The 16835-nt window shown below is 39.4% G+C and overlaps 1 protein-coding gene across 2 annotated transcripts in view; it reads left to right on the top strand.

The window, feature by feature from the left end:
- CACNA1D (calcium voltage-gated channel subunit alpha1 D) overlaps window positions 1-16835 on the top strand; it is a 387489-nt gene that overhangs the window by 298200 nt on the left and 72454 nt on the right. For both annotated transcript variants that reach the window (XM_089522716.1, XM_089522725.1), the window contains exons 33-34: window positions 12661-12699; window positions 13122-13250. In XM_089522716.1, coding sequence (XP_089378842.1) covers window positions 12661-12699; window positions 13122-13250 — 168 coding nt within the window. The remainder of the gene's footprint in view (window positions 1-12660; window positions 12700-13121; window positions 13251-16835) is intronic.

Genomic DNA, 16835 nt, shown 5'->3' with positions numbered 1-16835 from the left:
TGTTTCATTTGGCAGGAGTGCCTGCAAGAACTGCTTAGTATTAAACAGAACTGATAGCTTAATATTTCTGGTAATTTACACACCTACGTGGCTTGCAGTGTCTTGTTACTAACAACATCTTCTGTAATAACCTTTTTTCAATATGAGTGTCCTTTTGAAAAATAATATGAGGTCTGGCTGTTTATAATGCCAACAGAATACCATTCTTAGGAGTACTGAAGAAAATCCTTTCAGATTAGAGTTTAACTTTTTGAGACCCAGGAATGTGGTCGGGGTGGTGGTGGTTGTGTAATCAAAGGCTCATCTCATAGAGCTGTTTGGAATGTTTGGAATGTTTTAAATATGACAATTGATTTATGCAGGGTAATTGGTATAATGACCAGGTCCAGGCACTCTAGGAATGTGAGATTTCTCCTTATATATTACATTGGTTTGTGAGGAGGAGCCAGTACAGGCTTTGCTTCCTGAACTCAGTAGGAGACAGAGTGAGCAAATCCATACTCCTGCCTCCTGGATATAAAGTTTTGATTAACTGATTGATTTATAAATCACCACTCTTCCAAGTAATTCCAAGTGATGTAATGATCTACCATTCTCCATTTAATCCTCACACAACATTCCTAAAGGACTGGTTAGTCTGAGAGATCATAAATCCCACAGTTGTATGGTGAGTTTAATAGCTGAGCAGGGACTTGAACCTTGAGGTTTTATTGAATCTAGGTCTGATATGCTGATCAATATACCTTGCTGGCTCTCAGAAATCATAGTCTGACCTGGCTAAATACTATATTAATAGTATATAAATTGATTTCACTGTATTTACTGTCAATTCCTTTGTTGAAAGAGTTGGCTAAATAGTGGAATCAGAGCAATTTCACTTTCCTTTGAGTGTCTTGGGTATCACTTACCCTCTTGAATCTCCCCCAATGAGATGTGCATTTTTGGAAATGAAGGTAGCTTTGAACTGTTCATTTGAAAGATGGCATTTGGTATATTAAAGTTGAACATAGGTGGAAAATCTTGATAATCTTGATAAACTTGAGAAAGATCTGTTCTTATTCGAAACATGAATATTAATCTGAGACCATTTCTGGATTATTTATACAGGGTTGTGACGTGGGCTGCTAATGCACCTATATTATTAATGCACCTATATTATTTTATTATTAAAAAAGCAACCATGTGCCACATTATAGATTTTGTTAAGATCTAGGACCAGATAAATATGTTTTGTGTATGAGCCCATGCTTATGTGCTAGATAGGGCTATTTCAATTGTATTTTTGGCATGTTCAACCCTGCAAGACATTTAATGTCTCCAGCTGACCTTAAAATCTGTTTCTTGAATTCAGAGAGCTCCATGCACATACCCAAAAGCTACTTCTCCATACACTGAACTTCCCTCTCTGTCTTCCCATTCCAAAGATGGTTTGATGTGGCTTCTCTAGAGGATCACTAGCTTCCCAAAGAAACTTTGGGGAGGAGTGACAAGGAGGTGTTGTGAGAAGCACTCCAATGCCCAGAAAATTTGGAAACTTCTGCTTATATGTAAAACCTTCATTTCAGCATTAATGTGATTGTTATCCAGAGGCTTAGGGAGCTATTTTAATGTTGCAATAACATGGTGAGGTAAATTATGCTAAGAGACAGCAACTTCAAGGAGAGACAGCAATTTGTCCATTGAATTTGACTGCCTATCAAAAATTTGAAACTAGTTTCCCCACATCTGAACCCATTACTTTAGCAACTGGTTTATGCTGTGCCAAGTCTAGAAGTGGAGAAAAGTTGAGAGGATGCATAATGTATTAGAGGAGCATTTATTTTTTGCCAACTGCTTATTTTATCTAACTGATCATGCAATAGTGCTAGATATCATACATTTCTGTTCTGTTAACTGGTTTTCATGTTCATTTTATTTGTAGAAATTTTTAAAGGCAAGTGAATATATACGGTATAAGAATTTACAGATCAAAAGGTCTGTTGAAGGCCATAACATATCTTTGTGTTTCTGTTCACATTTTGTCCAAAGGAAATGTCACACCATGCACAAAACCCTTGGCTCTAGTCATCTAAATGTTTACTTCTGAACTGTGGTTATGACACATGGTTATGAGCTATTTGCAAGCATTATATTTTGAAAATGAAATAACATTAAATGATATATAGTAATCAGTATGTAGGCATATGTCATGCCACTTTCTCTTGAGTAGTCTAATGGCTTCAGTGGTGCCACATATCTATGAGGTTTTGTTGCACTTATCAAATCTCCCCTTCAGTTGAAGTAAATTATTCAGATATGTGCACTTATGCTTTATAAACTTGGCTTTATAAGAACTGAGTGTAATGTTCAGCATGTCCTAGTTAAGAAACAGTTTGGATGGCTCTTGCAGGGTGCTTCAAAAGCATGTTCACTTTGCCTTTACACTGCTTGATTTGTTTGTTTGTTTTCTGCCTCAAAAAAAAACCTTTAAAATTATGATGCTATAGAGGAGAGAGTGCAGGGTTTTTTTAAAATCCATTTACTTTGCCTCTTTCATGGACTGCTAGCACTTCATAAAGCATTGTAGGGTTCACTTGCTGTCAGACCTTGTTCTCATCAAGGGCTGGACAAGATGAAGGCTGTCTGTAGCCAGCAAGTTGCCTGCTTGCACAGACCAGCAAGAAAACAAGACTGAATCTTTGTCAAGTTTAGCAAATATCAACTGACCTTACCTATGTATATAAAAAGATTTTCTTCCCGCTATAGCTCAGTTCCTTCTGTTCCTTCACTTGTGATGCTCTCTACCTGCAGTTCCTCAAGTTCTTCATTTCTTTGAAGGAAATTTAGACACCCAGACATAGTTGGTAAATTTTGTGCCCAGTTCTTTTTCTGAGCCCATGCTCTCTCCCTCCCTCTCTCCCACTCTTTTTCAGTTTCATATACTTGCCTCTAGTTGGTGGCTTTGGAACAGGCCAGAAGTCCATGTAGCATACCTCCAACTCCTACAGCCTACCCGTTCAATCAAATTACTAAATTTAGGGCCCATACAGACAGGCCAAAATAAAGCTGCTTCGGGTCTCTTTGGAGGTATGCTGTTTAAATGATGCATGCGTTCTAAAAGTCTGTAAGCCGCATCAGAGGATGCATGCATCCTTAGGACTGGAGCATGGCTTTGACATGACTTCCAGACTCGTAGGACACATGCACCATTTAAACAGCATACTTCCAAAGTGACCCGAAGCAGCTTTATTTTGGCCTGTCTGTATGGGGCCTTAGCATTTTTATGCAGAATCTCTGCTGACAAAAGTGGTAACCAACCGTAACAGGAAAATCTCAGCCTTTGTCAGTGCTTAACTTGTTCCCAGGAATCTACATTACTGTTGGCCTTCTGTATCCACAGAATCTATATCTGTAGATTAAACCACAACTTGAAAATACTTTTAAAATATGTACGTTCCAAAAAGCAAACCTCGATTTTACCATTTTATGTAAGGGACACCATTTTACTATGTCATTGTATTTAATGGGACTTGAGCATCCATGAATTTTGGTATCTACAAGAGGTCCTGGAATCGAATCCCAGCAGATACCAACAGCTCACTGTATATCAGCAATAATGAGCCTATGTTATAGCCAGTAGATTGTGGCTGAAACTGTAAGACTGGGATAGGGAGAGAAGGCCATAAGGTGTGTATATCCCAGGTCTGAATTTCTGTGAGGGGGGGTGGGATAGATGATGTGCAAGAGCCCCCTCCAACTGTTCAATTCTATTATCCCACTGCTACTGCTATTATTATTATTATTTTGTTTATTTATATCCCAACTTCCTCCCAGTACAGGGATTCAAGGTGGCTAACAAATCTAAAACAGGCCAAGTTAAAACAGTATAAAACGTTAAAAATACAAAGTTTAGAAAGCAATTAAACAATTAAAACAATTAAAAACATTACATTGTTAAAATTTAAAACTCTTTAAAACTAAAACAAAAATAAAGCAGCATCCATGTCATGCAAAGGCCTGGTGGCATAAACATTGACAGGACTGGCCAGTTGCCCTGTTTATCAAGGAGGAAGCAGGGAGACAGGCCCTCGCCCTTGTGTCACTCCCCAGTGACCGCACTGGCAGTAGACCTGCCCCCACTGTAGTCCCCAGCCCAGAGTCTAACCCAAGGCAGCTGGGCAGTTGCTGGGAGCTGCTAGCTGGGCCTCAGTCCTGCCAAGAGGCAGCTTCCTCTGTGGAGGTGAAGGAAGGAAGGTGGGAGATGGGATGTGCAGTTGCTGAACAGCAGATAAATTCCCTCTCCTCCCAGATGGTCTGTGGGATCTCCACAATCTCTGCAGGATGCTATGGGCATCCTGTGAAAACTATATAGCAAAATGCTTTTCCCCCACACACATACACACACACAACACGGGGAGGAAACAAACTGTCCACATTCTGCATTAAAACACCAAAAAATACTATTAATTGGAGTTTGTTTTTCTTGTGCTGCACCTTATTCACTTTGGCACTAAAATGGTTCAATAGCAGCAGCAGCAGGTCTTAAGAAATGCATATTTTCTTGTTTGAAATCTTTCCTGACATTGTCTCTGTAATATTTTTATCAGCACAACTGTATGTGTGTTGTGTCCCTTCCAGTCATTTCTGACTTATGGTGATCCCAAGGCAAACCTATCGTGGGGTTTTCTAAAGATCACATTTTGGCTTACTCTAAGAATGTACAGCCCTGATACAAACTGAGACCGAGACAAGTTCCCAGAGCTGGGTAAAGTTTAAACAGCTTCCTCTGTTTTTAGGCTAAACATTTGCAACCCTCTGAACACAGGGGGTTGGTGTGAGGACCCATCAATGGAAGTTTTCTTTTTCTAACTTTACTGTGGTACTGCTGGGGAGATGAAAACCAAGTGATTTTTTTAAAGTTTAAACTTGTCTCACCTGCACATACAGTAAAACAAAAAGACACCTATATCTGCATGTTTAATGTAACTTGTAGTGTGATCCTAATACTTTAAATACCATGTTTAAAATGGAAGAAATGAATTATCAGAGGAAGAAAAAGAGGCAAATTCATCTTTTACATAGGACAACCAATAGGATTTTACTATTCTAGGGACCTTCCATACAAAAGGCATTTGTTGACTTATATTTCCTTGAAGAGATTACTCCATAAATACTTCATGTGCATACAAAATAAAAAACTAAACAGATCACTATCCACTATATAAGCCTGTACTTCTGTAGACAAATTGAGTAGCTTTAATACTGAGAACTGTATGAACTGTACAAAATACTGACAGGTGCAAAGTAGGTGATGAGAGGTAAGAAGGAAGATTAGTGTATGAGAAGGCCTTTCTTCAAGCTTTCAGTGAATATGCCTAAAGGGCTGTCAACACTGCAAAAATAATCCAGTTTGATACCACTTTAACTGTCATGGCTCAATGCTATGGAATTCTGGGAGTGTAGTTTTGTGAGATGTTTAGGTTTTCTGTCAGAGAGCTCTGGTGCCACAATAAACTAAAATTGCCAAAATTCCATAGCATTGAGCCATGGCAGTTAAAGTGGTGCCAAACTTGGATTATTTCTACAGTGCAGATGCATCGTAGGTCAGTGATGAACCTGCCAAGACTGCCTTCCTTCCTTTCAATCCAAAATAATCAGTTTTTTATATGTAGCTTCACTTACCTTGGAGGAAACAACAATTAACATAGTAAGATTGATTCCACATCTAGAAATAACAAATTAACATTACTTGCAACTTAAAAAAATATGTACAGCTGAGCACTATAGTTAGAATCTTCCAAGCCATTGCATTCTCCGTCACCATGTACAGATGCAAGAGCTGGACAGTGAAGAACGTGGATAGAAAGAAAATCAACTCATTTGAGATATGGTGCTGGAAAAAGATGCTGACAATACCATGGATGGCCAAAAAGACAAACAAAACGAACAAATGGGTTCTAGAACATATCAAGCCCAAACTCTCCAAGGAAGTCAGGATGACTAAATTGAATGGCTGTTCTTTGGCCACATCATGAGAAAGCATAACAAATTAGGAAAGGCAATGATGCTTGGAAAACTGGAAGGCAGTAAAAAGAGAGGAAGACCACATTCCAGAGAGATAGATTCAATCAAGGAGGCCACAGGCCTGGGCTTACAGTACCTAGCAGGGCTGGGTGGTAGTGGATAGGAGGTCTTGGACATGTCTCACTCACAGGGGCACCATGAGTTGAAATCAACTCAAGGGTGAAAAAGGCCCTCTTCATATGGGCCATTGCGGCACCCCCGTCACGTGCTAGGGGTTGGCCAAGGGTGCACTGCCCATACTGGCCTCACCCCTAGCATGTGACGGAGGCATCAAAATGGTGGCGCCCTATACACATGGACGCCGCTATTTTGACACGACGGATGTTTAGTGTCTGCATGTCCCTGCATCATTGTGATGCCGCAAGTGCGCCATTGGCACACTGCAGTGTCACAATCACACCCCAGAACCTGCTTTTTGCGGGTTCTTTTTGCTGTACGAAGGAGCCACGCAGTTTGTCCGCTATGGCTCTCTCACACAGCAAAACAAGGCACGGATAGACTGCCCTTTTGGGGCGGTCTGTATCCCGCCAAAGAGTCTTAAACAGTTTCATAACAAATTACTTTTAAAATGTAACTTTCTAAGCTCCAGACTGATTTCTCACATGGCTAGGATGGCACTGTTTATTACATTCAGCCCTCTGTATCGGTGGGCTAGTCATCCATGGACCGGAAAATATGCCAATAAGCCCACTCCATTATCACCAATGGTACTGTGTCCATGCAGCCATGCTGATACAGCATGCACATGTCAGTGTCTATTGACAATAATGGCAGTTGAGGTTCCATGATATGTAGTTTCCATGGGGGGAGAGTGTCCAGAAGCAAACCCCTGCTGATATGGAAGGCCAGCTGTACTTCAGTTGCTAGCTTTTGGATTGCTGGGAGGAGAGTTCTTATACCAAGTTTCTTAAGGACACAAAAAGTCCCAGTTATAGACTGAGCATACTGCTTCATCTGAAAAGCCTTTTAAATAAGATGCTAATTTAATAAGCCTTTTGTTTAACAACCTCAGAGTTATAAAATAACCTTTCACATGGATTAGCCAGTTTAAGTGGTACAGTTTTCTTTCTTTTAGAAAGACAGAAAGGAAACAAATAAATAATACAATTTTTTGATACTGGTAATTGATAAAAGTATCCTGGATTTCTGACTTCCATGCAGCCTTTAGAAGAGTTAAGCATTATTTACAGGTGGCTGACAATCCTGAGTTTTTAGAATCTTACTGAACTCTCTCTCTCTCTCTCTCTCTCTCCCTCTCCCTCTCCCTCTCTAGTATCTCTTATCTTCTCTCTAGTATCTCTAGTATTCTCTTATCTCTTAAGCTGTCTGTTCTGTGCATTCTGTATAAATGATTACACATTATCTGCTTCTCTGTTCTTTATCCTCTACCCTTTATCATTTCACCAATCTGAACAGAAGATCTAATCTTGCTCTGTAGCATTTGTAATCTGGCATGAATGCTCTCCAGAATTCATAATCTGGTATAGCAACAATGAGCTCTCATGACAACATGCAAAGAACTTTGCTGGATTAGACCAAAGGTCAAAGGTTAAGGATCCTGTTTCCTGACCAGACATGCTCCTAGGACAAACTGTACGCAAGACATGAAAGTAGTAGTCCTCTGTTACTGCTGTAACTCCACATGGAGATAATATAAAACTCTTGTGACTAGTAGCTATTGACAGCCTTACCTTTGAGGAAGGTAGTCATTTGCATTACTACAGACTGTACCACAGTGATGAGCTGCCAACATTTCAGTTATTTCCTTGACCACTCTTTCCACTCTTCCAGAATGCATGCAAATAACTTTATGTAAATAATTTAGTCTCTTTGTCTATACTTTTCCATTTGTGGTTTTCCATTTGTGGTTTGTTTGTTTTTTAAATCACCACTTTACAGTACAGCTACAAATACTGATCTTTTTAAAAAAAAAAAAAAAACAATCCAGCTGCATAGTTAGGTTCCCACATAATGGAGTGAGAGTAGTTTATCTTCAGTTGTGGCTTAGCTATTCTCATGCTAACTGCTCCCACCTCCCATTTTAAGAGAGATAAATTATTAATATGCCAGTGAGTGGATTTTCCATTTCCCTTCCAACATGGAGAGAAAGTTGTTATTTTTATCTTGTTTTCTCTGGAAGAACACAGGGCATTGGCCTTAGTTCTCTCTCTTGTTTTTAGCCTTGAACAATGCTGTAGGAGAGGATAGGCTAACAAATGATAACTAGCCCAAAGGTATCATATTAGCTACATGGTTGAAATGGGGAATTGAACCCAGGTCTCTCCAAGCGTAGCCATATTACTGACTACACTACACTGTTCTCTTCTATTCTTGATAGCATATAAAAAGTTCTATATACGATGTGCAAATTCTATAGGGTTACGAGGTTGGATACTGGTCAGAGCTCTTGTAACTAAGTCTGAACAGATCGAGAACAGGATGAGATACCATAAACCTCTATGATGCCAGGTGAGGATGCCTATCTTCCCTTACTTTTCAGCTTAAAATAGCCTCTCGCAACCCTCAAATTCTATTAAACATTAAAGCTTGGGCAGTTCATCATACATACAACACCTGGATGTGAAAATTTCCATATAGACTCAGTAGGGTCTTCTTCAAAACCACCTGCACACACAGTTAGCTCATTGGACTGCTAGGGGTAGTAAGAGGTATGTATCAAGCTTCCAGGTCTTTATCCATGCTTGATGCAGGTTGTTTCACTGAGAGATAGGAGCAAGTCAGATGTGAAAAGGGTTGGTGTGCACAGGCAGCACAAAAACATGCGAATTGAGTTCATGTGCAAATGTAAGCTGGAGGTGAGTACTCTACTGAGTTCATGTGGGTGTGGGCACTGCACCCATATCATCATGAGGAAATAGGATGTACTGCTGTATTATGGTGTTGATTGCAGTGAATAATTGGATTCAGTTAGAAAGTGAGAACAGTCTACTTTTGACATGTGCTTGATGTAGAATTATCAACAAAACATAAAATGAACAGATAGCCAACTCAAAAATAAATTGAAGATGTACCTTGGCCTGCTTTCTCACTAAATAGAAATGAAGTTTAATTCACATAGTTAAATATTTCACTCAAATGTAACTGAAATCCACACTATTCTGTAATAAATCCTTATTCTTGGAGCAGTAGAATGTCACCACCTTTGGGGTTACTCTACAGCTTCATTTATATACCTCTTCATACTGAACTATCAGTGTCTAAGTGGTTTACAACTGTAAGCTAATTGCCTCCAACAAGCTGGGTACTCATTTTAGCAACCTCGGAAGGATGCAAGCATGGGCCAAGCTTCAGCCTTGGCTAGTATTGAACTCGCAACCTTATGGTTTTGATTGAGTGGTTGCAGTACAGGCATTTAACCACTGCACCACCACGGCTCCTGTCATTAGAGAAGCTTGCTTCTGTGGTACATTATCTGTGAGGCTCTGAAATGCTCTCATCAAAACCTAAATGAAGTACATATAGGTTAAATAATTATATAAAGGACTTTTCCTCAACTGTCCCTTCAGCTGTGGGTGGTCCACTTGAAAATCACTCAGAACTGGCCTATACTTTCTTGAGCTTCAGATCATGCAATATAGTTTATCGCACATCCCTCATATTCCTGGAAGTATTTCTCTAGATCAGTGGTTCCCAAACATTGGTCCTTCAGATATTTTGGACTTCAGCTCTCAGCATTCCTGACTGTTGGCCAAGTTGGCTGGGGCTTTTGGAAGTTGATATCCAAAACACCTGAAGGGCTAAAGTGTGGGAATCACTGCTCTAGATGTTCACCCTTGTCAGTCCCAGTAGGTTTGTGTATGAAGTCTCATCATTCTTAGCTACTGAGTACAATACATAGTCCAAGCCTACCACCTGGTCACCCCATTTGTAGACCTTCTTATCCCACCCTCAACTAGGTACTCAAAGCTTCTTGTTTTGGCTTAAAGTGGGAGCTCATAGTTTCCTTTCTTCCCTCTCTTCCATTCTGGTTTCTACATGGTACTGTGTACTATGGTTCCACTTTAGCTTTGAGTCTTAGTAGCTCCTGATCAAATGAGATTCTCTCACCACTTCCTGCATAACCCCAGCTGTGATCAGATGTCCTTGTAAAGGTGCGGCCGTGAATTCTCTATATCGTCATTAAAATTTATTGCTACCCAGTTTGATGTTGAGAGTTTGAGTTTCCGTTCAGAAGTGTCATTAATTAATGAACCTTGGCTTACTTTCCAATTCACAGTTTTTCTCAAGAGTACAATATTGTTCCCTCTAACATTTCACAGGTGAACCCTGGGATATGTGTTCGCAAGCAACATCAGTGTGTGGTTAAGATGGCAAAGGTTATTAATGAGGAAGAACACACAAGCCAGGAGAAGTTGTAGCAGTTTATTTTTGTTGAGTCTTCAGGGGAGGGCAATATTCCTTCCCATTTCCCTCCTCCCTGCTGAATTAATTGAGTACAGACTATTTTTGCACTTGGAACTCAGTTTGCAGCGATTGAACTAAGATAAGGACAGAGCGGGAAACTGGGGCATTTTAAAAGCAGCTGAAAAAGTTAAAAGATTAATTGGGGTTGTCTTTGCCAAATCAGGGCTGTTGGGGAGTATGCAGTGTCTTATGCCCAGTAAGTAGTACATGTTCTCCATTTCTAAAAATGGCAAGGAAGCAGTAGATTTATTACCCACATCAGTTTTCCAGAAAGACCCTGTACCTTTTATGAACTCACAGATCTCACTTTCTGACTCACTGGCAGTTTGATCAACAACCGCAGCTGGTTATACGCATTAATCATGGACTCCTTTCTTCCCTCTCTTCCAATGGGGCCATAAGTATGAGATAGGAAACTGTTGTTTTCATTTTCAACCCTAAACTATCATTATTCATAATTATGTTTTATTGGAATGACCTGACTTCCCAGCCCATATTTTGAAGTTGGTTTGTGGCAGGAAACCATAGATGGAACAATTCGTATGCAAAAGGATCTTGTAGCAACTTTGGACTAACTGAAAGAAAGAAGCTGATAGCATGAGCTTTTTCCCCTTTTTAATTATAATTCTTTATTGATTTAAAATGAAATTACACTCATATATCATACATAAGTAAACAAAAAATGGGGTAATGAATGTCTGAGTCCATATAGTTCCTTAATATGATTTATAACTTTTGTAGACTTGAGCCTACTTCCTCAGATGCATTTTTAGAGGAAGTAAGCTTATGTCTACCATCTTCTTTCTTTCTGTTAGTCTCAAAGATGCTACAAGATCCCTTTGAATACTGATTTTCCAGACTAACAAGGCTATATATTTGAACAGATTAAAAAAAAACACAACCAATTCATTTGAATTAGGGCCAAAACACACTGCAGAAATAATCCAAGTTGAAACCACTTTAACCTCTTTGGCACAGTGCTAGGGAATCCTGAGAATTGTAGTTTATTGTAGCACCAGAGCTCTCTGACTGAGAAGGCTAAATGTCTCATAAAACTACAGTTCCCAGAATTCTTTAGCATTGAGCCCGGGCAATTAAAGCAGTTTCAAACTGGATTATTTCTGCAATGTGTTTTGGCCCTGAGTCTCCTCCTTTCTGGAGGAAGAAGGGGAAGCATACAAGACTGAGACTTGCATAACAAAATCCATGTCTGTAACCATTTATTGTCCTATCCAGATGGAGCTGGTGTTTTCAAAACCACTGTTTATCAAATACTGTACAATCTGCCAATAGATACCTCAGGCTCTGCTTCTCTTTACAAGTAAATTGCCCATTCAGGGGACCTCCGGCATCCACAGAGTAACTTTAATATCATTTCATCAAATGCTGTTCTGTGGTCAGGCATCAGTTTAAGCAGACCGTACTGGCTGACATTCTTAGATAATCAGAAATCAAATACAGAACAATTGGTTTAGAGTAATGACCTTCCACCATTCTAAGCAACACACCTTTAATCCCAAACTGTAAAATGGGATCCACCCCTAATTTTTCTACATGTTGTATATTATTTTCCCTTTTATCGTATATTTACATGTATTTGTCCTCTTCTAATTGTCTTTCTCATTTCCTCTCTTTTCTTCTTCTCTTCTTCCAAAATATGGTTGTGTTGTTAGTAGTTAGGAATTATTACGGTGTCACAGCCCACCAACTGAAAACCAGTAATTCAGAGAGAAAGTTAATGATTCTCCATTTTACTGATTTGCCAACATTCACAAATGTTGTCAGTTTGTTATTATAGCATGCAGTATTTGGAACAGTTTAGATAGAAACGTACCTGGCAGTATTAAAGGGGAATATGTTAAAGCAGAATTTCAAGGGTAAATGTTGGAATGGTTTGTACATTTGTAAAGCAATGGTTGTGGTAATGAAAGAACATGCTAAAGTTCCCTTCCAATTAGCAAGACTTTCTCAAACATTAATTCAAATTCTTTTTTAAATCATTTTCAGTTTATTTATTTTAAAGGTATTTGATTTAATTTGATTTAGTTTTAATATATAATGTTATTTTTTAAAAGTTAAAGCACTAGTGTTTTCCCTTTTTATCATCAATTTGAATTATTTTTCAAGGTCTTTGATTTGATTTTAATATGTAATGTTCTTAATTTTTTAAAGCCAAAGCCAACTGAAACTGTCACAACTGATGAGTCTGGGGTAAGATTAGTAAACTGACCCCGGTGATTGTACTTCTACTTGAGTTTATTCTTTTTACCATGTCTATTTTCTCCACTGGTTTTTCTGTATTTTTCATAATTGTCATACTTAGAAAGGTGTATGCAGTGGTTTGGTTTTGTCGTCAATGTGTCCATTTACTACAAACAAACCCAACATGACCCTATTAACAAAGTGGAAAACTTGGAAATGCATGTGATGTGTGAAGCATTTCTACAGGTCCTGTGTGCTGGCATGTACTTTTTCCTGTCATATCATGCTTATCGAGTTGAAAAGGCCTGGAAATACATTTTCAGATCTTACCTCCTTCATCTTTGCATTTGTTGTTGCTTTTCATTTCCTGAAATGTTTCATGTTCTGCATTTTATTTCACTTGGTCTGATTTCTCCATAACACCCTTTTAGAACAGCGAAGACAGTGCGAGAATTTCCATCACCTTTTTCCGTCTTTTCCGAGTGATGCGATTGGTGAAGCTGCTCAGCAGGGGTGAAGGGATCAGAACTTTGCTCTGGACGTTTATTAAATCATTTCAAGTAAGTATGAAAGCTAAAATTTTACTTTCTCTTCAGGATCAAAATAAATGCTACAAATGGCCCTGAATCACCTATAGTCATAGAAGACTAGTCATACACACCAGTGTCTATGGTGTTTTCCTCTATTTCCTCTTCCTCTTCTTCCAGAAGAATGTTTTACCTTAAACAACCTGAGGCTATGTTACTGTGGGTATTACCTTTTTAATGTCCCTGCCTAGTTATCCATATCATTGGGAAAGGCACATTCATTAGTATCACATGACATTAACGTTTATTTGCCTTGTGACCCAAAAGGGGTTTTCAGTATAGTGGCATCTACCTTGTGGGATTCACGCCATTTCAATATTAGGCAAATGCCAAAAGTATTTACTTAAATGTATGTTTTCAAAGAGGTTTTCTTTGCCTGGTAATGTCACCTTGAGCCCATACAGACTGGCCAAAATAAAGCTGTTTTGGGTCACTTTGGAGGTATGCTGTTTCAATGATGCATGTGTCCTAAGAGGCCAGAAGCCACACTAAAGCCACGCTCCAGTCCTAAGGACTGGAGCGCAACTTTGGCACAGCTTCTGGCCACTTAAGATGCATGTGTCATTTAAACAGCATACCTCCAAAGTGACCTGTACAGGCTCCTTATATCCCTAAGTGACCTGTACAGGCTCCTTATATCCCTTTGCTGACCAATGATGATTTATTTTTATTTTCTGTTTTTTTTTCCCTCCCCTATTCTTTGCTTTCCATGTAAATCAATATATAAATTTGTCTAATGAATAAAAACAATAAATAAGCAGTGGGATACCTCATATGCACATGAACAAGATTTAGCCATTTTTGGGAGTATATATTTTCGCATTGTCAGCGCATGCAAAAGCATGGTTACCTGCATGAATCTGAACAGAATAATTGACCATGGTACCCTTAAATTGTTGAGATTTATTTGCATTTCTTATTCATTTCCCGAACAATCTAATAAAATGATTTATTCTGTAGTTGAGTTATTTGATGCAAATGAGGATATCCATTCTTCCCATGATTACAAATTGATATGAGTCTAAAGAATATAGAGGCATATCTTAGGATGCTTAACACCCTTAGTTGTCTGCTTTCATGTTTCTTCAAAACATGATGGCATTGAGAACTTTCTATAGCAATTAAAATTATTTTTAAAGGTAGTTGAAACAGTTAATATATTTATTAGCTATAAAGCCAGACTGTGTGTATGTTTGTTTCATTGTAAACATCACTGTAATAATAGAGACTCATTCCCAAGCAGGTATTCAAATGATTGGAGACTTGAGCTAATGCATTATCTTTGGTGTTAAATATTTCATTAAAGTTTATGTATGAAAAAATGGTTTTGAGGGCCAAAGTATACATTATGCCAAATGCACACCATGTAAGAAAACTTGCATGTATAATTTAGAGGCGCACATAGTGCTTGGAATGATAGGAAATAAAATTGCACCATCACTGCTACGGATGTAAAGAATATTCACAAAATTTCTCATTCTTAGTGAGGGAGGCTGTCTTGACATGTCAAGATGGCCTGCTGAGAAATAGCCACCTTCTATGAGACTTCTTCCCTCCAGAGTGGAGGGATTTTTCCCCTCAAGGTTTCCAAAGTCTGAGCAAATATTTCTTCACCTAAAACTACTAACATTTGTGTTTAAGAAGAAAAGCGCACACACAGACCTCAAGTAGAAAAAAACTGGTTAGAATCATAGAATCATAGAATCATAGAGTTGGAAGAGACCACTAGGGCCATCCAGTCCAACCCCCTGCCATGCAGGAAATCCAATTCAAAGCATCCCTGACAGATGGCCATCCAGCCTCTGTTTAAAGACCTCCAAGGAAGGAGACTCTATCACCCTCCGAGGGAGTGCATTCCACTGTCGAACAGCCCTTACTGTCAGGAAGTTCCTCCTAATGTTCAGGTGGAATCTCTTTTCCTGTAGCTTGCATCCATTGTTCCGGGTCCTGTTCTCTGGAGCAGCAGAGAACAAGCTTGCTCCCTCTTCAATATGACATCCTTTCAAATATTTAAACAGGGCTATCATATCACCTCTTAACCTTCTTTTCTCCAGGCTAAACATCCCCAGCTCCCTAAGTCGTTCCTCATAGGGCATGGTTTCCAGACCCTTCACCATTTTTGTCGCCCTCCTTTGGACACGCTCCAGTTTCTCAATGTCCTTTCTGAATTGTGGTGCCCAGAACTGGACACAATATTCTAGGTGGGGCCTGACCAGAGCAGAATACAGTGGCACTATTACTTCTCTTGATCTAGACACTATACCTCTATTGATGCAGCCTAAAATAGCATTGGCCTTTTTAGCTGCCGCATCACACTGTTCACTCATGTTCAACTTGTGGTCTACTTGGACTCCTAGATCCCTTTCACACGTAGTTTCATTCAGCCAGGTGTCACCCATCCTATATCTGTGCATTTTATTTTTCCGCCCTAAGTGCAATACCTTGCATTTCTCTGTGTTGAATTTCATTTTGTTAGCTTTGGCCCAGCTTTCTAGTCTATTCAGGTCATTTTGAATCTTGATCCTGTCCTCTGGGGTATTAGCTATTCCTCCTAATTTGGTGTCATCTGCAAATTTGATAAGTATGCTCCCAATTCTGTCATCCAGGTCATTGATAAAGATGTTGAATAGCACTGGGCCCAGGACAGAGCCCTGTGGGACCCCACTGGTCACTTCTCTCCAGGATGAAAAGGAGCCATTGTTGAGCACCCTTTGGGTTCGGCCGGTCAACCAATTACAGATCCATTTAACAGTTCCTTTGTCTAGCCCACATTTTACAAGCTTGTTTGCAAGAATGTCATGGGAAACCTTGTCAAAGGCCTTACTGAAATCAAGATATACTATATCCACAGCATTCCCTTCATCTACCAAGCTGGTAATTTTATCAAAGAAAGAGATTAGGTTTGTCTGGCATGACTTGTTTCTCTGAAACCCATGTTGACTTTTTGTGATTATGGCATTGCCTTCTAGATGTTCACAGACTCTCTGTTTAATGATCTGCTCCAGAATCTTTCCTAGAACTGATGTCAGACTAACTGGACGATAATTGTTGGGATCCTCTTTTTTCCCCTTTTTGAAGATGGGGACAACGTTTGCCCTTCGCCAGTCTGCTGGGATCTCTCCTGTTCTCCAGGAGTTTTCAAAGATTATTGCCAATGGCTCCGATATTACATTTGCCAGTTCTTTTAATACCCTTGGATGGAGTTCATCTGGTCCCGGAGACTTAAATTCATTTAGATTAATAAGGTGTTCCTCTACTATCTCTTTACTTATTCTGTGCTGAAATTCCCCTATTCTGTCCTCTGCTCCATTATCCTCAGGTTGAGCACCCTTTGCCTTTTCTGAGAAGACTGAGGCAAAGAAGGTGTTGAGTAATTCTGCCTTTTCTCTGTCTTCTGTTAGCATTTTGCCATCTTCTCCACGCAGTGACCCTACCGTTTCCTTCTTCTTCCTTTTGCTGCGGACATATCCAAAAAAGCCCTTTTTATTGTTCTTAACCTCTCTAGCAAGCCTGAGTTCATTCTGCGCTTTAGCTTTTCTGACTTTACCCCTACACATG

Source organism: Sceloporus occidentalis, unplaced genomic scaffold, assembly GCF_023333645.1.
Source record: "Sceloporus occidentalis isolate IW3139 unplaced genomic scaffold, rSceOcc1.0.p SCAF_1, whole genome shotgun sequence".
In the NCBI taxonomy this organism is placed as follows: Eukaryota; Metazoa; Chordata; class Lepidosauria; order Squamata; family Phrynosomatidae; genus Sceloporus; species Sceloporus occidentalis.
Note: the sequence above shows the minus strand (reverse complement) of the source record. Positions and strands in the feature narration are given on the sequence as shown.